Raw genomic sequence first — 23,363 nt, forward strand, 5'->3', positions numbered from 1 at the left:
GGACTGAAATTCAACTCCCTGTTGATGTGTTTCCTCTTGAACGTAGCCCCTCCTCCAGCCTGCCTCTTGTCAAGGACCCCCCTCCTCCTACCTCCTACCATACCTTCCCACTTGTTCCTCTACCTGAGAAGCCCCCCCTCTCCTGTCTTCTTTTTTTTCTAAGGGTTTTGGGATTTTAACCTCTTCTGCCCATTTCCCCCTTCTCCACCACCACCCCCCTCCCTCTCCTCAATTTTGCATGCGGCCTCCTCGCGCCTCCTCCCCGGACTCTGGGCCCTCTTCAGCTGTACAGATGGTTGACGGTGACGGTTCACAGAAAATCCAAAGTGCCTGTACAAAAGATAAAGCACCAATAAATTACATAATACCCAACAGAACACCCCCCCCCCCCCCCCAAAAAAAAAGGTTTATGGCATTTTACATCTCGTGAATTATTTTAGACGAGCAAACACACTCATTCGTACATAACAACATATTGCTGTAGTTCATCTTCAGACCACTAGAATGCAGCATAAGCCCTCGTGAAAATCTTAATAACAACACACAGAGTTTGAATGGATAAGAAGAGGTATGCTCAATCACATCAACGATCTACGATGGTTATTTGCCTTGTACACTGCCACGGGATCATTACAAGAGGATTGGTGAAGTGCACATTTGAATCAGTTCCCTTATTAATTCTGATTCTCTGGGTGAAGAACTGGGGCAAAAAAATAATTTTGTCTTGATGCCTGATATGAGCACAGCGATTCATCCCGGAATCTGTCTTGATGTGGAGTTACTGTAGCGCAGCCGCATTTTTTCTTATCTTACTTCATTCAGGGATGTAGCTTGGCAACCTGTGCCAAACAGTACCTACCAACAACTTGGTTGGTTTGTAGACTTTTGCTCCAGATGTGTTGTGTGTGGTGTGCCTTGCTGCACCACCTTAATCTGTATTTGCATTTCTTCTGTTTTGTTTTGCCGAGTGCGTGGGCCTCCACCCTAAGCTGAGCTGCGCTGACATTACTGTGTGGTATTGACGCCAGCTTTCCATATTTCTTGAGCCACTCTAGAGTCGCATGGCAGTTTTTAAAAATGCTCTGCTGCACAAATCTGTCAGAGCTGTAGCACAGTCTAACAGTGTGTCTGTTCGTGTTTTTCGATGGTTTTGTCTGTCATGTCAGAGAGCAGTGACTGGTTCATTAGCTCCAAGTTAACTGGCAGGAAAGCTTCTAGTAGTGCGTTAGAAAGTTTTGTCAGACGTACATAATTGTAGTGCACAAGATCTTTAAGGCATATGAAGCTACGTCAGAGGACTATGGCTGTGTGAAACGTAAGTGTATCAGCTCACATCACAGTTTAGCATGTCAATAGTGCGAATCAACTCATCAACTCTCTCATGCTGTAGTCCCGGTCTAAAATGCAGTGCAATAACATGCTGGCATATTGATATGTATTTGTTAGGCCTTAATTCATAAAAAAAATTGAATTGAGAAATCAATTAGGATCAGAGTTTTCAGGCCAACCTGTTGCACTGTACAGATCGATCATTCTTGTTGCTGTTGGTAATGGCATTGCAAATAACCATTCAAGTCAAAAATGATAGTCTATCAGAAGACACAGTGTTGACTCATGGTGTTTAACATCTGGGCTATAAGAGCTATGTGAATAACATACTAATTATATATTTACTAATTGAGTGAACATAAAGGCATTCAAATGCTTAAGAAGAATCAGCTGAGTTAACCTGAACAGATATAGATATTTGGCTTTTTTCGCTTTGTTAAATCGTTCACTGTGTTTGCTCCTAAGTTGTCTTGCGATCGCTGCCTCCCATTGCTGATCTTCTGTTTGGCAACTTGAACTTTAATGATGGAAAGTTGTTGTTGCACTGACCTCCGCTATGTGGGCCTGGAAGTTTCAATTTTGTTGCACATCTATTTACAAACCAGAACGGACAAAAAAATGTAACACTGCACCTGCACCTGCCACAGTGTGAATGGAGGTTCCCCGGTCTATAATCTTGAAGGAAAAATATGCAGCAACGAGGTGAAATTTCCATCACAAAAATCTGGATTTTCATTCAGAGTTACACAACTAATCTTTATTGATCAAAGTTGTGATATGAAGCCGTGGAAGCAACCAGGCTCGTTTAAACTCCACAAGCTACGGGCTCCAGAAGTAAAGATAACTTAGTCAATCCTGCGAGCGGTATCATTGCCTCCACGCTAACCGCAACATAACTCATAGTAACATACCCGCTGCTTGATTCAGGCCTAACAAGGTGATGATCTCTCTCTCGCTCCATGTGCATGGTGTGAATTAACTCCTGCATTGCTTTTCTGGTGGGTTTCGATGTGCCTGCTGTGTTGTGGCGCTTTTTTTATTTTAATTTTTTAAACATTAGTCGTTTGATAAGCTAAAGGCCTACAGTGCATACACATCAGGATGGCTCTAGTAAATAAATAAATACTTGTGTAGTTATTGTGACATTTTAATGTATCTTATTAAGCATCAGCAGCGGTAATATGATTGATTCAAGCCTGCTAATGATGCTACAGGGATGGTGTGGACGATAACCGTTTCTGACCAAATCAAAATGTCAAAATATCCCTGAATAAGACGAGTACAAACGATGTGCTTTGATTGACTTTATCAGAAAGTCAGACATGATGACAAAATAACAAAGTTACAAATATCCTATTACGTATTATTACTCATGGCTTTCTGTCTTTTGAGCAGTTTGAACATGTTATAATATCTTTTTCACTGTGTGTTATCACACTTCTTTCTCTTTATATTTGTCCTCATTGTGCGTGAGAGTGGGTTCTCCTGTCTTTCACTATCATAATCCATCTGCCTCAATCTCTTACTGTCTAATGTGTGTGTGTGTGTGTGTGTGTGTGTGTGTGTGTGTGTAGCCAACAAAGAGGAAGTGGTCCAGAAAGCCCGCCCAGTTTCCAGCGACGTAGGAAGCAGCAACCCAAATTTCTCCGACCTGATGGACGAGTTCATCCAGGAGAGACTGAGGGCCAAAGGAACAGCAGTCAGTGCAACCACAAACACACAATACACACTAAAGTCTGATTGTCACAAAGCACCGGAGCTACAAACCCCGCCCTGTTTTCTGGATGCGCAGGGTCGCCGCGGCAGCAGCCCAGGGAGCTTGGAGGTTCCCAGGGACCTGCCCGAACTCCTGGAGGCCGGCCAGAGTCTTGGATCGCGGCCCTCAGAAGATCTCCGGCCCATCGATGACCCGGGGGTCCCCTCTGAGTGGACCTCACCTGCAAGTGCCAGCGGCTCTGATGTCATCAGCTCAGACAGCCAGTCAGACTCCTTCAATGCCTTTCAGTACTCCACCTGCAAGTTTGATAGTAAGGATCCTGGATACATTTTGAATGTATAGATTACCGTGATTTTGGTCATCTACTTGCCAAACTTTTTCTTTTTATATCAACCTGTTAACGTTACCGTCATGGGGTATAAAATAGATGATGCATTAAGGAGAAAGCAGAAAGTGGTAAATAAATTATTATAATAATAAATCATAAAACATAGCTATGTATGTTATTTAAATAGCGTTAAACATGTTTGACCACAACACTTTTCACTTGTGTATCCTCGATATGGGAGCCTTTCAAATTCAGTCCTCGGTCGTGTACTTCAACTGCTTCAGCCCAGAAACCCCAAAAAATTGATTATTCCTAAAATTGCATTACTACGGCTGGGTAACTCAAACCGGGCCACAGATCCTCACCTACCTGCTTGCTTTGTTTTCTTTTTTCTGTAGATTTTACTTTCAGTTCAGAAGCTTGCGGAGGAGGAGGTGGATCTGGAGGAGGAGGTCGGGGCAGCTCGCTGGACCAGGACAGCCTGGGCGGGGGCGCGGCCTGCGAAGAACACGAAGTGGCCAGCTTGACAACACTTCACATCGACTCCGAGACCAGCAGCCTCAGCCACACTGTCACCGTCACTGGTGTGTACAAACTGTAATGTGGACATTTCTGTAGATCTGTTATGTATACACAGACCAGCACCTCATGAAGATAGTATTATTGTCACTTATTATGCACATAGAATATCATTTTTAATAATAGTTCATAACATTAATTGCAGCATACTCCAAACATATTCTGTAAACACTGTACATAAGCTCTAACATCCCTCATCTTTTTACAGTATTTGAGTTAGAACCTTTAGGGCTCAACCTTGTTTACTGTTCTTTTCCACATCCTCCTCTGTGAATTCATGTGAGACGTGACAGCAATATTACACATCTCTCCAATAAAAATTCATTATAACAAGCGGATGTTTAATTCTGCTGAAAACGCAGAGTAGACCCAAACAAGAGACCTCAAAAAGCTTTGAGTTTAACCCTGAACCCTTAAATTTGATCTGATGAACCCTGGGGGCAGGTAACCTTTCAGATCCAGAACAGCTGATCAGCTCCAAGTATGTTCACTCTGAGTTAAGCATGTTCATGTTGAATGAAAAAAAACAATCATTAATTCACCATGACAACAAAGAACAAAGAAAGAGCAGAGCCTCCATTTTAATCCCGGGGAGGTAGAAAGATGATTTGTGAGAAAAACACAACATCAGTGAAAGAGCCTACGATAAATGACTCAGAGTTAAAGTCTCAGTTTCTAAAACGAAGGAGGAAAACAAGATTATTCTTTCATCTCAGCTTTAACAAGCTAAAGGGTTTTCACTAAACCTACTTTCTGAAACAGGCTGTGCTTCTTTGACTACATAATCAGGACGTATTCATGCTTTCTCCTCGTCATGTCTGCCATCTTGTCCAGGTTCTGAGAGTGCCTCTCCCATGCATTCTCTTGGAGGCTCTCGGTCCCAGACGCCCTCTCCTGCTACGTTGACGGCAGAGCACGCCGATCACGCACACTCCCACTCTCACACACAACTGCAGCTGGACCAGAAGCTCCACAACTCTGTCCTGCAGACCCCTGATGACCTGGGTAATAACACACATGCAAGCATGTACTTATTTCTACACCATGAACGAGAGGCTAGGTTCGCTAACCGATCCACCTATGGTTTCTAGAAACCAGCGAGTTCCCCGGCGAGGACTGCAGCGTGATGGCGGGTGGTTCTCTTACCGGTTGGCACGCAGACGTTGCCACTGTAATGTGGCGGAGGATGCTGGGTATCCTGGGGGATGTCAATAGCATCAAAGACCCAGAGATCCATGCTCAGGTCTTCGACTATCTGTGTGAACTCTGGCAAAACTTGGCCAAGGTAACTACTAACGCCTACACGACCACAACAAAACACTCACTGTAAAGATTGTGTTGGTGAAAATGGGTGTTCTCTCTTTTTCAGATAAGAGATAATTTGGGCATTTCTCTGGACAACCAGTCGTCTCCACCTCCCCCTGGTCTGATCCCTCCCCTGAGAATTCTCACCCCCTGGCTCTTTAAGGTACTGAATTATTCATACGGAATCTCGCTGATCTATTACAATAAGATTAAATTGTCTTTTTTTTTCAAATACATCTTCCTTGATATATTTGAATGGAAGTCAATTTGTTTTAAGTAACAACAATTCAGCGACACAGAGACAGGAAGCCCATCCCCAACAAGCCAGTTAACAGCTTAACATTCTTGCATGTGTGTGTGTGTGTGTGTGTGTGTGTGTGTGTGTGTGTGTGTGTGTGTGTGTGTGTGTGTGTGTGTGTGTGTGTGTGTGTGTGTGTGTGTGTGTGTGTGTGTGTGTGTGTGTGTGTGTGTGTGTGTGTGTGTGTGTGTGTGTGTGTGTGTGTGTGTGCGTCCCTCAGGCAACCATGCTGACAGAGCGTTACAAGCAGGGGAAGCTTCATGCCTACAAGTTGATCTGCCGGATCATGAAGAGACGGCAGGATGTTTCCCCGAACACAGATTTTCTCACACACTTTTACAACATCATGCACCAGGGGCTGCTGCACCAAGACCAGGTAGAGTCTTATGAAGGTGACAAAGATATTAACCCGAGGCTGGTTTCACATTCACGTCTAAATACAAAAATCAAACAAACAACATATTGAATTGGTAGAAGTTACAATAATACATTTTATCACTTGTTGTACAGTTTAAAGGGAAACAGCGCTGATTTTAGTACTACTGCTTATGTGATGTCTGATAATTGGTCGGAAATGATGAAGACCGCAAGTTTGAAAATGGAAAAAAAATCTGATGGTTTACAGTGAGAAAAAAAGGAGCTTACAAACCTCTGTTGTCTGCTGCACATCTCTGATTGAGCCTCTAGGCTACATTAGCTGCTACTAGCAGAACACACCCGGATCTCCAACCAATCTGTTTTTGCATTGTGGGTAACAGAGGCGCCAGATCTTGACAAGGGAGAAGAATAAATGTGATACAAAAGACAATAAACCTTTTAGTAATCTATCTATCGTGAATCTAGCAATGTTACACGACTGGAGAACTCTTTTAATAAACCAAATATGTTCTGCTAATTAGTTAAAGTTCTCTTCAGAAAAAAAGTAAAGAACATGAGCTTTCAAACTGCAGTGATTCCAAATGTGCTTTCACTTTGACTGTTTTTTAAAAAATAAACTTTTTTTACAGGATATTGTGAACACCATTATCAAGCACTGCAGTCCTAGGTTCTTCAGTATTGGCCTGCCCGGAGCCACCATGCTGATCCTGGACTTCATCATTGCAGCTTCGAGAGTGACCGCCTGCTCCTCACTCAATGTAAGAAACATACATTCAGCCCAAAAAAAGTGTGTCACTCCTGTACAGTACAAGATAACACACAAATGTGTTTTTATTTCTCCATTCAATTAACATTTCCTATATCTTTCTCTCCCCTTTTCTAATTTGTCCTCTTCCTTACCTCCCAGGCTCCAAGAGTTGAGGCTCAGATCCTCCTGGGATCTCTCGTGTGTTTTCCCAACTTTTACGGGGAGCTCCCAGCCCTCCACCCCACCACAGCCGATGTGGTGCTCACCAAATTTCCTGATGTCAAGGTCAGAGGAGGACGTAGTTTGGGATTGAGGGATTAGTCAGCTGGCTGAGCATCACCCTTATTTTTATATTTTAAGAGAACAGTCTTCAAAAGGCTATTTTGTTTGACCTGGGACAAGATATCATGCTTTGGCAAAATTTTCTTTGCCAGAGCATGAGGGTATACTACAGTGGAACAGGTAAAAGAGAAGAACAATAAATGTTCTAAGTAGCCTCCACTCATTTCATCTATCCTCAGAACAGACTCTAATTTACTTTAATGTCCAAATTAGTGTTTAAAAAGAGTTTGATTGTACCATTCACCTCAAACTCTGCTTCTCTTACATGAAATCTAAATTAGTTTAGTTAGTTTACTTCCGAAGCACAGGGTCGAACACTTCCCCACTCTGTGTATAATCCAGGTCAGTCCACACCTCGTCACACACGTCTGCTTTGACTGTCCATAGGGGGTCTCGGATCCAAACTAATAGGTTAATGTCTCATCATCCATTCTTGTAACAGTCCAGAGCTATGGGAGTAATGCTGTTGTTGTTGTTGTTGCCGTGTAAACGGTTAATGTCATGCATGGCAGCACCTCGGCCCTGCCCACTGCTTTGCTACGAGTCATAAACTTGTTTTGAATCACTAAGCGGTCATCATCGCCGACTGGACGGATGGGACCAGAGAGTGTGTGGTATTTGTCTGGGGTGGTGTGTGTGTGTAGATGCGCCTGTACAGTGACCGCATGTCCATATTTAGTGCAGCGTGTGTGCAATATATACTATATATATATTAATATATATATATATAATATATTTTTCCTATTTCCTGAAAAACAATGCGTGAGTGTTAGCATCATTGAGTCTGAGAGGAGAGGCCAATTCTGTGTCTGACCTGAACATGATGCTACACATGCAGATATAAACACACACACACACACACACACACACACTTAACCAGTGGTATGTTTTGTGTTGGGTAAATTAACTGTGTTTGTGTGTGTTCTTTGTCACTCAGGAGCACATTATCAAAACCATTCTGACCTCGGCCAGGGACGAACCCTCTGCTCCAGCGAGGTAAACACTGTGATGTGATGCAATTCAAGCCGTCCTGCATTGAGTCTTATAAATGTGAAAGCTTCCTTTGTCCACCTTTTACAATGATTGGTGTGTTGATGTAGAAATGAAAGGGTCAGTAAGCGATTCTAAAGCAATTAAGGTTTTTTAAAAATCAGCAAATATGTCCTCACTGTCCATTAGCTGTCGCTTTCGTGTGTGGCGCAGCCGAGGCTCTGTAGATCGTCAACAAAAATATGTTGCGAACCGCACCACACAACAATGCGAGTGCAGTTTGTAAACATCACTCGTCGACACCTTAAGAGACCTGCTGGTGTGTAGCGCTGCTATTCCTCGGTATTGCCCTAGTGGTTGGTGTGTCGGACTCCCAAAGTCGTGGGTTCACGGCCCGGTCAGAGCAGGAAAATCACAATAACAATACAAAGACAGAAACAAGCTCTCTCCAGAATCGCTTACTGCCCCTTTAAGAAATAACTATATTAAAAAGTTATACATTGTCCATGTAATTGCAGATTTTAATGTTAAGTGCATCATTTTATCTTGAGTCAATTGTAAGTATAGGAAATTAGTTGATTAGCCGTTAATAATATTGTGTATTAATGTAACAGCGCAACGTCCTGTTCATGTTCACAGCTTGCCTCTTTATATCTTTTACTTTCTGTTTGTCTTTGTACATACACTCACAGCCCATGTAGTTTTTGCCTGTATGATGGGTGACAGAATTTGCAGCAGCAGCAGCAGCAGCAAATGTTCACTGGTTGCTCTTGCTGTGTTTGTTTTGTTAGGTGTGTGGCTCTGTGCAGTCTGGGCATCTGGCTGTGTGAAGAGCTGTCTCACGGGACTCAACATCCACAGATTAAAGACGCTCTCAACGTCATCTGTGTTACTCTGAAGGTCTGTCTAAACTCCGTACTGCTGCCTTGGTTATCTTAAACTCCAAAATGCAGCTGAGCTTCACAACACAAACTAAAAGTTGGACATTTCCCCCTCTGCCAACCGCGGTGCTCCCTCTGTCTATGACTGTAATCCAGTGAGTTGAGACCAAAGCAATGACTCCGATTCAAACTGGCTGTTTTCACCCTGATCTGCACAACACAGCATCTGTTCTTCTTCTGGCTGGATGTGTAATTAGGCTATATGTGGTTTCAAAACATAATCATCATTCATAGGGCAATTCATGGATTTCATCATGACTGCAATGATATATCCAATATATGGGTCAACAAGTTTAATATTTAAATGCACATTCAAAAGTCTACTTAGTGCTGTATGTCCCCTGGAATGATCAATTAAAACCAGATCTGCGCGGACTAGGATTAAAACTGTTGACATGAGTTGGAACATAACTGGTTAAAAATCCACACAATGGTTATTTTCAGTGTGCCAAAAAATACTGAGTGAACACTGGATTGTCAGGCTGCAGTAGTGTTAAACATGGTTGGGGTGCAAGCAGCCAAAGTGTGATGGAAAACATTGCTGGAGATGATTGCTAGTGTTGGTGGAATTGCCTCAGTTGGTATTGTCCGCGTCAGGCCAATATAACTGGGAGGCCTGTGGATCCAAAACGATACTGTCCAACATTTACTGTCTCATCTAAAGCCAAGTGGCTCTAGATGCCGCACACAAACACACAGGCATACCTTTTCCACCTTGGAATCCCTTGCTTGTGTATCGGCAGCCAATGCCCTGCTAAGACACTATAGTAACACACACATACACAAACACACATACACATACACATACACACACACACACACACACACACACACACACACACACACACACACACACACACACACACACACACACACACACACACACACACACACACACACACACACTTAGCATTCACTCACTCCTGGGAGCAAACCCTGGACTGTCAATATGTTTGGTCCTTCTTCAGATAGGAGACTAATCCAGGGGGAATGCTGCAAGCTGTGTCGCGCGCACACACACACACTCACACACACGCAATCTATCACATAGTGTAGATACACACACACACACATACGCCATGTCCACTTTTGAATCTGTTGCCTTCCTACCAGCCGCCAGTAACTTCACTAGTGGGCTCTGTGGCATGCACACACAATTACACATGCACACAAGATTGAGGGATTATCATATTTCCACGCGGAGCCACCTCTCTGTTGTCTTCCTTCCTTTTCATCTGGAAGCAGGTGCCGATCCTCATTAGACTAATATGTAAACATTCACTGTATTTTGTTGTGTACTAAACATGATATACACTTTAATTAAGTCGTTAGTTAAAAAAAGGGAAAGGACATATTAGTAATATGACAGAAGATAATTAAAAATGGAAAAAGCCTATTTTTGGTATGTACAACATGTGTGTTTGTATTTATGTACAACATATTCTTTAGCATTAGGGGTCCAACGATCGAAGACGATATTCAAAGTGTTTATGATTTTCTGATGAGATAATTTCATTTTTTTAGATGTGCTCATTTGGCTCTGATGCAGCTGCAGTCACTACTCTCTGAACTCTAGCAACGTCCCCTCCATGTTTATATGTTCGTTCAACTTCATAATAATGCTGCTGACAGCTCCCTGCACTTTTTTGGTTACAGTCATGTTTAAAGGTTCTGTGAATCATACATGCTTTAATCATATGTGCTTTAAGGCATTTCAACAAAGTTTTGTGTTAAGAGTTTGTATCATTCTAAATTGTGACGCCTTTTGACACTTTTTTACTGCAGACAAATATCGGGCTCTTAGATTAGTGATAAATGGTATCGGCCCGGAAAAGCCATATCGGTCGACCCCTGTTTAGCATATTAGAAAAAGTGGAAAAGATCAAGTTTGGTTTCTTCATTTTACAGTGAAAGGCAGTTAGCTAGAAGCACTGCAGTTGATCCTTCTCACCCTAAACACCTTGTTCGACTACCTCAATTCCTACAGTAACTGAAATTAACGTTGTCAATGTGCGTTTCATCTCCCAGTACCCCAACAAGAGTGTCGCACTGGTGGCGTCCGACATCCTCCACCTCCTGATCAGTCACGTGGATTATCTTCAGAAATTCCCTCCAGACACTCCAAAGAAGATCGTAGAGGTGACACATGAATTTCTCTACGTTTTGAAATACCATGACGGTTTGTGAAAAATGTCGTGTCAGTAGTAAGACTTTCAACACCGAGAACAACTGATCTGTTTCCCTCAGATTTTGATCGCGACCATCACCTTCTTGCTGCCCACCACTGAGTCTTCTCCTCACGAAATTGACAAGAGGGTAACATCTTTCACAATTTCTCACCATAATACTCACTCTGTTCAGGGAGTAGCCTTGTATCACACTGCCCCGTGCTTGTTGCAGCTGGTCGTGTCCCTCCTGCTGTGTCTGCTGGACTGGGTGATGGCGCTGTCTCCAAAGATTCTCCTCCAGCCCGTTCAAACTCGAAGCCCTCCAGAGAGGGACCAGCCTACCAAGACTCTGCTCAGCTGCATTTATAAGGTATGTGAGTGTTTTGTGTGCAGAGGGCTGGTCATCACAGAATATTCAACACCAAATATTTTATTAAAACATCATAGTATAAGCATCGTTGCAGTGAATAATAGCCCTCAATGTGGCAAAATGGAGTCCAACCTAAAACTGCCTCCGGTACACGATTGTCCACACCAAACACATCTGCGTCATTATACTGGTCATCTATGTCATTATATTCGATAGCTTCCACAAGATACTGGTCACAGCTTATGTTTAGCACCAACAAGATATTGTTCACAATGCTTACAGTCGGGACACATTCTGCCATTACAGTATCTCCTTCTCTTTCAATCCCTTTCTAGGTTTTGCACGGTTGCGTGTACGGCGCACAGTCGTTCAGCAGTCCCAAGTATTACCCACTGCAGCTGTCAGACCTTCTGAGTCCAGATTACGACCCGTTCCTTCCGCTGGAGAGCCTCAGAGAACCAGAGCCACTGCACAGCCCAGAATCGGAACGCTCCAGCAAACTACAGCCGGTCACCGAAGGTAATTCATCTGACAAAAGACCATGTTAATATGCAGGGTTGGGTCAGATTACTTTGAAAAGTAGTATTATAGAAATTATAGAAAAATAAAACTCGCAACCTTAGAGGAGTAATGTACTACATTACTATGTAATACCGTTGAGTAATATACAGTGGTTTGAAAAAGTGTTTGCCCCCTTCCTGATTTCTTATTTTTTTGCATGTTTGTCACACCTAAATGTTTCAGATCATCAAACAAATTTAAATATAAGACAAAGATAACACAGGTAAACACAAAATGCAGTTTTTAAATTAAGGTTTTAATTATTAAGGGGGGAAAAAATCCAAACCTTCATGGCCCTGTGTGGAAAAAGTGTTGCCCCCCCCTGTTAAAACATAACTTAACTGTGGTTTATCACACCTGAGTTCAATTTCTCTAGCCACACCTAGTCTGGAAAAGGTTATAAAGCCATTTCTAAAGCTTTGGGACTCCAGCGAACTGCAGTGAGAGCCATTATCCACAAATGGCGAAATATGCAACAGTGGTGAACCTTCCCAGGAGTGGCCGGCCGACCAAAATTACCCCAAGAGTGCAGCGACGACTCATCCAAGAGGTCACAAAAGACCCCACAACAACATCCAAAGAACTGCAGGCCTCACTTGCCTCAGTGAAGGTCAGTGTTCATGACTAAACCATATGAAAGAGACTGGGCAAAAATGGCCTGCATGGCAGAGTTCCAAGACGAAGACCACTGCTGAGCAAATGAATATTAAAGCTCGTCTCATTTTTGCCAGAAAACATCTTGATGATCCCCAAGACTTTTGGGAAAATACTCTGTGGACTGACGAGACAAAAGTTGAACTATTTGGAATGTGTGTCCCATTACATCTGGCGTAAAAGTAACACTGCATTTCAGAAAAAGAACATCATACCAACAGTAAAATATGGTGGTGATAGTGTGATGGTCTGGGCCTGTTTTGCTGCTTCAGGACCTGGAAGACTTGCTGTGATAAATGGAACCATGAATTCTGCTGTCTACCAAAAAATCCTGAAGGAGAATGTTCCATCTGTTCTCAACCTCAAGCTGAAGCGGACTTGGGTTCTGCAGCAGGACAATGATCCAAAACACACCAGCAAGTCCACCTGTGAATGGCTGAAGAAAAACAAAATGAAGACTTTGGAGTGGCCTAGTCAAAGTCCTGACCTGAATCCTATTGAGATGCTGTGGCATGACCTTAAAAAGGCGGTTCATGCTCGAAAACCCTCCAATGTGGCTGAATTACAACAATTCTGCAAAGATGAGTGGGCCAAAATTCCTCCACAGCGCTGTAAAAGACTCATTGCAAGTTATTGCAAACACTTGATTGCAGTTGTTGCTGCTAAGGGTGGCCCAACCAGTTATCAGGTTTAGGGGGCAATCACGTTTTTCACAAAGGGCTATGTAGGTTTGGATTTTTTTCCCCTTAATAATAAAACCTTCATTTAAAAACTGCATTTTGTGTTTACTTGTGTTATCTTTGTCTTATATTTAAATGTGTTTGATGATCTGAAACATTTAGGTGTGACAAACATGCAAAAAAATAAGAAATCAGGAAGGGGGCAAACTACCAAGCGTGTAAATTTGTCATATGATTTACTTTAATTTGATATTGTGTTTTATATATATATATATATATATATATATATATATATATATATATATATATATATACTCACAGCTTTTATTTGAAGTGTTGCACTATAACACACACACTAGGGCAGACACACAATTTAGGGACAAAGTGACCCAGAGTTGTCCACCAAACTAAACCACTGGCAATCTGTAAAGATGGAAGACGGTAGGTGTGTATGTATGCGAGCGCACAAGTCTGCATCCGTGTGAGAGTGAGTATTGTCCCCTGCTGTGGTCGACCAGGACACAGTGACGAGTCTAATGACTGGAGCACCCTGATAGACCATGCCTCTTCTTCTTTTTCTTCTTTTTCTTCTTCTTCTTCCTCTTCTCTACTCTTCTCCCTCTTCTCTTCTCCTTCTCTTCTCATTATTGTCTGCTGATATTCTGTTACGCTGTGTGTTGTTCATTCCCATTTCTTTAATGTTCATGTGTCTTTCCTTTTTTCTTTCCTATCTTTCCTTTCCTTTACTCTTCCTGCTCCTGAGCTCCCCTGAGGTTTAGGGAGTCACTGGAAGTGTCTGGTCAATACATATCTGTAGAGCCTTGTCGATAAGGAGCGCTTGTGAAGAGTGTGTGTGTGTTTGTGTGTGTGTGTGTTAGTGTGTGTTTGTGTCACAGTGTGTGTGTAATGATGTTGATTAGCCAGGATCTGTTGGCAGCTCAGTTTGTGATGGCATTGGATTCTTCTCAGCGTGCGGCAAACTATGTACAAGCTGCATGTGTGTTTGTATGTTTACTTAGCGTTTGAGGGTAATTCCTGAAGTTTTGCTGCAACGCGAAGGTGAACCATCAAGTGATCGTAACAGTTACAGACTTTTAGCAAAAATACTTTTACCCCCAAAAAACAGAAAGATAGAAATAGACTGGAAACTTTTAGTAATTAGTACCCGAAAGGTATTTTTCATGACTTTATCCACGTATTACTTCATGTCCTCTGTCGGTGCTCTCCCTGCTCTCTCTGCAGTTCGTAGCCGTATTCAGCAGGGCCTGGTTTCCATCGCAGCCAGAACAGTTATCACCCACCTTGTCAACCACCTTGGACATTACCCCATGTCAGGAGGGCCGGCTACTCTGTCCAGTCAGGTACTTACTTCCTGTGCATGTGTGTGTGTTTGGTGTAATAAAGGCACCAGTGTAATATACTGTCACCCCCTTCCCCCCCCAACATGAAATTGGTTCTATTATGTTTCATGTGTCTGTGTGAGCAACACTGTGGCCCATGTATTGCAGGTGTGCGAAAACCAAGACAACCCGTTCTGTGAGAGCGCTGATCTCGGACCAGAACTTTTCCATTCCCCAAACCTGCAGTTTCTGGTTCTCAACGGGTCCACTTTGCTGTCCGTGCTTCAGGTAACCTCGGATTAAATAACGTTCATTTGTAAATAAAGCTGGACTGATGCTGACTGAACTCAAACCTTAAAGGCACCAGATGACCCAGGTATTACTATTATTTGTGGTGCAGAATGTACAATTATGATCTTAATTTGGCATATGATATCAGATCGAGGGGGAAGTTTCTGCAAAGCTCTGGAGAACGCGGATACGCTAATGACGCTAATACAAAACAGTGTTGGTACAGAAAACTGTGCGTGCATTCATTACAGCCAACAGATTAAAAACAAAATTTTTTGGAAAAATTTAATGGAGAGAGTAGCAGCATACTGAGGAGAGATCAGAGCGTCTCTGTCTGTGTCGGAGTATATCCAGTGCAGTTGGTGTGGCCAACTCTCACTGCTCGTCTGTCAGCAGCATAGGCGCTCAGATAGTGAACCGATCCAAAGTCTGGTTGCAACAAATGTTTTGCAACTGTCGAAGCATTTAGTGAAAATAAAAGTATAGCAGAAGTATACTATACTTCTGCTGGTCCGAGTCAAACACCGGATCTATGTTTTTTAAAAATACATTTTATTTTAAATTTTCTTTTTCTGATGTATATTAATGGTGGTGATCATCATTCATATCCATACAAACAATGTGTTTATGATTAAATTCTTAACTGCAGCAAAAAAATGTTAACAATCGCACAAAGTTCTTTCAGATCTAGCCTCCTAAATTGCTGTCAAAGTTCACCAGATTGATGGATTTAACTTTAAAATGTACAACATTTTCTTCCCGGGGGGCATGCCAGAGGGTCAGCAACCACCTACCGTGGCCTAGGAGCACTAGGCTATATTAGTAGTGGTAGTAGTTAAAACGTGCTTACTTAGGTATTTTCTAAGGTAAAGGTGCTATTGAAATAGCGTCTACTTTCTTTCCATCAACATGACCTATTCAATCTGTAAGCATGTTGTTCATTAAGTATAGCACAGGTTGCTTCTGATGCTTTGTAACACAATATAACGTTGAGTTTGAGTATATTAGATTAATTTAACACAAAACACAGATTAAGATTTTTTTTCTATCCTTGAGAAGTTCAAAATGATAATCACATATTGATTAAAGTTCTACCAGTTACAAAGGAGAAACTTTTTTTAGAAGATTTGCAAGACAGTTGAGATTTGAGTTCTGTTTAAGGTGTTGCAGCTCGGTGTCGGGGTGATTTCTTAAAAAGCCGGAGACTTTAGTGTGTAACCGCTGTCCCGTCTTCCTCTATTTCCCAGATCCGCTCAGAGTCTGGTGTACCTGGGGGAGGAATGACGGCTGGTCTGTCTTCTGCTCCTGCCTGCGTTCGTGTCATCATCCGAGATGTTGCTGGAAAACACTCTTGGGACTCTGCCGTCCTCTACGGGCCTCCACCGGGTTCCCCAACCAGCCCGGTGCACACACTTTCAACACACACGCAGTCGCCGCACAGTGCAAATCTTCATTTACGCGCCTCGCCGGGAGGTCCACCGAAAAAGATGGAGCTAAAGAGAGAAGACAGCCAAGAGGAGGGGCAAGAGGAGAGGGAGGCAGAAGAGGGAGGACGAGGGATGGAAGGTGAGCGGCAAGAGCCTTGGGCGGAGGGGGAGGAGGACCGAGATGAGAGGCAAGTAGGTGAAGAGGAGAAGGAGGATGAGGAGCAGGAGGAAGAAGAGGAGGAGGAGGAGGAACATAGAATGGACAGGGAGGAGGATCCTGGGGACTTATGCTTGGAACAGATTCTGGCTCCGCCATTGGCTAAACGTGTGTGTCGGGAGGCGGTCCCAGCGTGGGATTCACTGAGTGAAGGTGATGACGCGCTGGATGAAATGCTGCAGTATCTGGGGTACTCAAGTCCTGAGTGTCTACAGAGAGCAGGTACACACACACACACACACACACACACACACACACACACACACACACACACACACACACACACACACACACACATACTACAACACAGAATAAAGTTAAATAATAAAGATATTTTACATAAGTGTTTGTCTCCTGATCGGTCCCCACAGGCATGCCGCTCAACATCCCCGCCCCTCCTCCAGCGTGTGTTTCAGAGAAGCAGGAGAACGATGTGATCAATGCCATCCTGAAGCAGTGTGCCGCTGAGAGAGAGTTCGTCCTTCACGTGTGTAGTGTTCATTTTCATTCATTTTTCATTTAGCAGACGCTTTTGTCTAAAGCAACTTACAATAAGTGCATTTAACCATGAAGATATTACCCAAAAATCAAGAGACAACAAAAAAAAGTGATTAAACAGGCAAATACATCTTCAAGTGCTCCATTCTAGATATTTTTTTATTTGTGCGTCCATATTTATTTGAATTGAATGAATTGCACCATTTTTTTTTCAATTTCTAATTGTCGGAATGTATTAGATACACAACTATGGTTTTGTAGAACTAGGAAGTATATAGTTGCGCTAAAAGCAGTAACTTTTGCTTTCAGGAGGTAAAACAACGATCACTGGCTGTTTTTTCTTGAGCTTACTTTTTTTATTAACAAATTGCAAAAGTAATGGTTAGTGTAAGAGTAATTATTCTCCCACTCTAAGTGGGAGACTCTGAATGTCGGTTTCGGGCTGTGTGTGTGAGAAAACATGGGGAGAGCTTCTTCTTGTTACTCGGGTACCTTTAATGACCCTCCAGAGAACGCAGGACTTCTCAACACTCTACCACGCTACCTGACATATCACTCCGCGTATCTTAACAATAATGTCACAGGCAAGGTGCAACATATGAAATAGTTCCCAATCTAAATAAAAGAACATAACACCATTTACATATATGAATATAGATAATTAAACCATCTCAATTCCTTTATAAAGATAAATAGAGAAACACCAAAGATAAATCTTTCAAAATAAATCTCATCTTACATGAGGATTTATTCCATTTGCATAGTTGTTTTTCCCAAAAAAGACATTTTGCCATGTAACAGTAGAAAAAGCATGTGTATATAACATTAATGATGTTTCAGGGTCCTGGTATTATGCAGAATTGTTGCTCACTGTTGCCCTGTTCTAATTGACTGGGACAATAGAATGAAACAAGTCATCTTCAGTGTTATTATCAACAACTTCTCTTCCTACAATGACGAGTCAAAATATCTGCTGCGCTGTGTAAAAGTTGTAATGCTTTAAATAAGGAATCTATAACTCTAATATGTTTATCAGTTTGTTGTTGGCTGAAAAATGTTTTATAGGCAAACTCAGACAAACGTCTCGACGTGGTTATATTTCTGCTTCCTGTTTACCTGTTAGAATATTTAATGTGAAAGAATCACACAGACGTTTCATCTCGGCTGAGGTTCTTATTCTTTGGAATTTCTACTAAACATTAAATTACATTTTCATGTTAATATTCCATTTAAAAAAATTTGAACAACTTCTTTGTATAAAAGTGAAATGTTGCATGTTTCAGAGAGGTGAGGATTTGAACATGAGGGCCGTGCAGCAGACTGAACCAGAGACCCAGACGCCACAGTCGGCCTTCTACTACTGCAGACTACTGATCAACATACTGGGACTCAACTCCTGGGAGAAGAGGTGAGAGACACACGCGGAGACAAATTCAAATCAATAACAAGACACAGCGGGATCCAAACGTCTGAGACCACTATTTATGAGATCATTTAATTTTGTTTTCATTTGATTTGAATGTAATACCAATGTTTTAATTACAGACAATAATATGATATGATTTTAGAATATCTTAGTGTTTGGTGTGACCCACTTTTCTTTAATGACAACCTGCACGTGAGCTGGCATGGGCCCCAAAGGTTCCTGGAAAACCTGATATTAGTTTTTTATCTCTGTGAGGACAATCTTATTTAGGATTTTTTTTTGCTTTAACCTTTATTAGAATACATGGGGAGGAATAAAATTAATAGAACTGAAAACCATTTTTTTAGCCTGAGGGTGAATGAATGTATTTTTCTATAAAGAGGCTACTGTGTTTAATGTCCTACAGCTGTAGGACGTGTGTGGGAAGCCCTTTATTCATTTTTTTTGTCTCCTCTTGAACAAATCAAATGCTTGTCGAATGCAAATGAGACAGGAACTCAACAACTGTGTTTTTAAGCTAATTAAGACACCGCGCTTTTTTTATTCACGTGGCACACCATTTCGTCTTCTCAATGACTCTGGGTTAAAATACACCATGTCAAGGTAACACTTTAAATGTGTCTGGCCAGCTAATGGACACTCACCGCTCCTTATGCTTTATCCAGGGAATTGCACCGTCTGCATTCAGCCCACACAATAGAGTTTTTAACACGTGCGTGCGCGCGTGTGTGTGTGTGTGTGTGTGTGTGTGTGTGTGTGTGTGTGTGTGTGTGTGTGTGTGTGTGTGTGTGTGTGTGTGTGTGTGTGTGTGTGTGTGCGTGTGCGTGTGCGTGTGAGTTTGCGCGCGCGGGTGATAATGAGTATAGTACGCTATTGATCAAACTCAACCCATTTTGTAGTCAGAATAAAGGCAGTAGTTGAAGGAGAGAATGATGGATGGCAGCAAATCAGAAAACAGGATGACTAAGGCGCCCGTTATGTGTAGAAAGGGAATAAATTGCAAAAAAAAAGAGGCTAAAACACAGGGAAAAAAAGAGGGTAGTGATTGTTTAATCATCTGTTTTTGTCCCTCTTATGTCTCTCCAGGTATTCGTATGGGACATTACAGACAGGCACTGAGATACTGACAGTCACCTGTGTGTGTGTGTGTGTGTGTGTGTGTGTGTGTGTGTGTGTGTGTGTGTGTGTGTGTGTGTGTGTGTGTGTGTGTGTGTGTCCTTTTTATGCTTCTCCCCTATAATGTAGGATGTAAATGGAGTCTTTTAGAGCCGAGAATGAGGCCATTACCAAGTATCAGTTTAATAAAGGGAAAATTGCTCTCTCTCTCCCCCTCTCCATCTCTTTATCTCCTGCTCCTTCTACTTTTCCCTCTATCTAAGAGTGACAAGAATAATATGTCATTATCCGTCCACTCCGAACATCGCTGTTCGAGTCGTTTCTTTATCAGCGCTGCTGAGGTTGGTGGTCGGTCCCTGGGACATTTTAAACTTCCCTGGACTAGATGATCTGTATGAAAGGCTTTTGACTTCATTATTATCTTGTATTATCTTTTTTCTATTTGGACCCCATAAGTGTTGATGACCGTAGCTGTGGACAACATAATATCTTTGTATTATTATTACTAAGCAAAGTAATCTGGGGACAGTTTAAGCCCAAGTTGGAAAAAGACTTGTGTATTGAATTTGCCAAAAAGTGTCCGAAGCTCTCTCCCCCAATACCTTTCCGTCATTGGAAGTGCAAATTTCAGAAAATGACCATCCCACATTCACGCCTTCTTCATGCAGTGATTGCCCAAACTGTCGTAGCAATTGTTGAAAATAAGATTCAACAGCTAATTTCCCACTAGACGTGCAGCCAGCCCCACTTAACGCCTTATTAGCTGTTGTGGGATTGGTCTTTTTTTTTCGTTCTTGCAAATGGTGATTAAATCAGGCAACAAGCTAATTAGAAGAGACAAGGGCGGTAGTCAGATAACGGTGGAGAGGAAGGTTTTAACCATAATTCCGGATAATGATTCCTAACCTGTGCGTCTGTCTTTGTCTTGCAGGAGCAACTTCCATCTGCTGAGGAAGAATGAGAAGTTACTGAGAGAGCTGAAGAACCTGGACTCACGGCAATGGTAAGATAACATCAAGGCTCTTGACCCATTGACAAATCCGATTTGTGTGGAAATGTATTTGTGTAATGGCTTGTTAAGCGGGCGCTCGCCTGCTCCAATTTTGATGTTTAGGACTACGACCTTTGACACCTTACAAATGGTTTAAGAGCAAGACAGTACGAGGCATTATTATCAGCTGTTAATGATGCATAGAAGGGAAGAATTAGAGGAAAGAAAAACACCTGATTCCCACTGTTATGGACAGGTTTTTCCTAATGGTTTATAATCTACTGTCTGCAAGACATTAAAGGGCCAATAAGCGACTTTGGATCTTGTTGTTGTTGTTGTTGTTGTGATTTTCTTGCTCTGGCTGGGCTGCATACCCGGGGCCTCTGGTACTGGAGACCGACAAACAAACCACTAGGCCAAAACCGCGGAGCTGTAGTGGCAACCGCTAGCAGGTGTCTTAAGGCCACAGTGTGTCATTTTTGTACTTTCCTGGCGTCATCTGGTGGTAAAGTTGCAGCCCGCAACCAACTAAGCACCCGTCAGGGACACTCAGCGCAACTGCGACATAGTCTGGACCGTTTTGTGCTACGACGTAGCAAACATGGCTACTTACACGAAGGTCGGGTCCACCTACTGTAACTATATGTAACTCATCGGTTCTTTGTTGCGGGTGATTATACATATATGAACACAATTTCTGTGAATAAGTTATTCTAAATATTACACACTGTAGCTTTAACGGGAGAGTTCAGTGATGTTGAAGTGGGGTTGTATGAACTGTACTAAACTATCCCTTTAAGGTGTCAACGAGTGAAGTCTAGGACCGACAGCTAGTGGGCCGTCAGGAAATATTCGCTGATTTTTACAAAACATGTTTAGCTTTAGAATCAGTTACTGCCCCTTTAATGGCATATCATTCCATTGTGAAGTCATTATACCACTGAGGTTAAGTGGGGATTACTTGGATAAAACCTTGGTAAAGAAAGAAAAAAAACATAATAAATGTGACCACCTTTACAATTCCTTGTCCACCAGTTTCCATGCTGTTTCCCTTTTCTAAAATTCTCTTCCAGCCGCGAGACCCATAAAATAGCAGTGTTTTACGTGGCCGAAGGCCAAGAAGACAAACACTCCATCCTCACCAACACAACAGGCAGCCAGGCTTATGAGGACTTTGTCTCTGGACTGGGCTGGGAGGTAATAACACTTTTATTCAAATTAACTTATTAATGATGATATTAGTAGATTATATTGTAGTGCTAAAAAAACCTACATTGTTGGTCAAGTGGTAACTATAAACCTGTACCGTCTGTCCTGATGTTTCAGTCACCTGCGATGATGAAACACTGACATACAGAACGATTTTGAAATGCAGTGTGCGCCAATTATTTTTTTTTGTGATTTGTGCATATAAAAACTGAGAAAAAAAGGTCACATGAACATACTTGTTGCTGTTTGCAACGCAAAATGTACCTCTAAAAAAAAAATTTGCGGTTTCAGCAGTCATTTAAAAAAAATTTGTGTCAACATTTAATCTTGATTTGCTGGTGAAAGAGTCCAGCAGAGGCTGAAGCAAGTCTCATTTGTTTTTGTTTTCATTCTAAGCTTGAAGACAATAAAAGGATTAAAAGGAAGTGACTATTTGTAATGTGTGTGTCTGTGTGTGTTTTGCACATCAAGGTGGACCTCACCACTCACTGTGGCTTCATGGGAGGTCTCCAGAGGAATCGCAGTACAGGCCAGACCACACCTTACTACGCCACTTCCACTACTGAGGTCGTCTACCACGTCTCCACCCGCATGCCCCACGACCAGGACCACAACCTCACAAAGAAGGTAACGCACACACACACACACACACACACACACACACAAAAACACATGCCTGACTGGTGTTTTGTCATTTAGTGGTGTTAATGGAAGAATACGAGTTAGCAGTGTTATTGGAATGGCCGCTAATCTCCTGATGAACATTCAAATACTGTGACCTGTCTGTGTTTCTGGAATAAATAAGGACCCCTTTTTCTTGCTAAAATCAGATTAATAAAATAATAATATGTCAATGAGATGAGGAGAAAAGGCATCTCTACTCCTCTTCTCCCCGTCCTACCCTTTTTCTCTTTCCCACTTTCTGCTCTGCCAGAGAGTGACATTGCAAATGAGCATTGGGTGATATGTACACACACACACGCACACACCAGTCTGTTGTTGTCAATGTTTCTGCAGCACACCAATGTTTCCAATAATTCTTAGTAGCAATCACATCTGTGTTTGTGCATGGTGTGGCGCTTGTATCAGCGTCTAGGCAGGCAGGTTTTGTGTGAGTGTGTGTGTGTGCACACCTGTCAACCCCCAGGCGCTGGGCACTCTGCACATGGCCATAATGTCCCTTTAATCAGATCATACTTCCTGCTTCTCGGCCTATCACGTTGCTGCAGGCTCATGATTGGATTATCAGCGCCTGGTCTGACACCATCCGTCTCCCTGATCAGCTGATGGCCCCATCAAATAGGCATACTCTCATACGCACGCGCGCGCACACACACACACACACTATAAACCTGTTTAACTTGACACAAACACGCACCCACCAAAGGCGTCATTCACATCAGTCTGCGCAAATAACCCCACAACTGTAGATTTGTGCTTCCGTTGGACACAGAAGCACA

The 23,363-nt window shown here is 42.4% G+C and overlaps 1 protein-coding gene across 8 annotated transcripts in view; it reads left to right on the forward strand.

Moving 5' to 3' along the window:
- The window catches only part of ralgapa1 (Ral GTPase activating protein catalytic subunit alpha 1), a 73,758-nt gene that overhangs the window by 17,951 nt on the left and 32,444 nt on the right, over positions 1 to 23,363 (forward strand). For all 8 annotated transcript variants that reach the window (XM_047337521.1, XM_035609454.2, XM_047337525.1 and 5 more), the window contains 23 exons: positions 2,904 to 3,028; positions 3,122 to 3,356; positions 3,773 to 3,958; positions 4,788 to 4,958; positions 5,045 to 5,238; positions 5,323 to 5,421; positions 5,777 to 5,932; positions 6,564 to 6,692; positions 6,842 to 6,967; positions 7,962 to 8,020; positions 8,806 to 8,914; positions 10,984 to 11,094; positions 11,203 to 11,271; positions 11,356 to 11,493; positions 11,829 to 12,012; positions 14,631 to 14,749; positions 14,897 to 15,016; positions 16,267 to 16,885; positions 17,035 to 17,150; positions 18,445 to 18,569; positions 20,635 to 20,706; positions 21,768 to 21,891; positions 22,375 to 22,530. In XM_047337521.1, coding sequence (XP_047193477.1) covers positions 2,904 to 3,028; positions 3,122 to 3,356; positions 3,773 to 3,958; positions 4,788 to 4,958; positions 5,045 to 5,238; positions 5,323 to 5,421; positions 5,777 to 5,932; positions 6,564 to 6,692; positions 6,842 to 6,967; positions 7,962 to 8,020; positions 8,806 to 8,914; positions 10,984 to 11,094; positions 11,203 to 11,271; positions 11,356 to 11,493; positions 11,829 to 12,012; positions 14,631 to 14,749; positions 14,897 to 15,016; positions 16,267 to 16,885; positions 17,035 to 17,150; positions 18,445 to 18,569; positions 20,635 to 20,706; positions 21,768 to 21,891; positions 22,375 to 22,530 — 3,542 coding nt within the window. The remainder of the gene's footprint in view (positions 1 to 2,903; positions 3,029 to 3,121; positions 3,357 to 3,772; positions 3,959 to 4,787; positions 4,959 to 5,044; positions 5,239 to 5,322; positions 5,422 to 5,776; positions 5,933 to 6,563; positions 6,693 to 6,841; positions 6,968 to 7,961; positions 8,021 to 8,805; positions 8,915 to 10,983; positions 11,095 to 11,202; positions 11,272 to 11,355; positions 11,494 to 11,828; positions 12,013 to 14,630; positions 14,750 to 14,896; positions 15,017 to 16,266; positions 16,886 to 17,034; positions 17,151 to 18,444; positions 18,570 to 20,634; positions 20,707 to 21,767; positions 21,892 to 22,374; positions 22,531 to 23,363) is intronic.

The sequence above is a fragment of the Scophthalmus maximus genome, chromosome 15 (assembly GCF_022379125.1).
Source record: "Scophthalmus maximus strain ysfricsl-2021 chromosome 15, ASM2237912v1, whole genome shotgun sequence".
Classification (NCBI taxonomy): Eukaryota; Metazoa; Chordata; class Actinopteri; order Pleuronectiformes; family Scophthalmidae; genus Scophthalmus; species Scophthalmus maximus.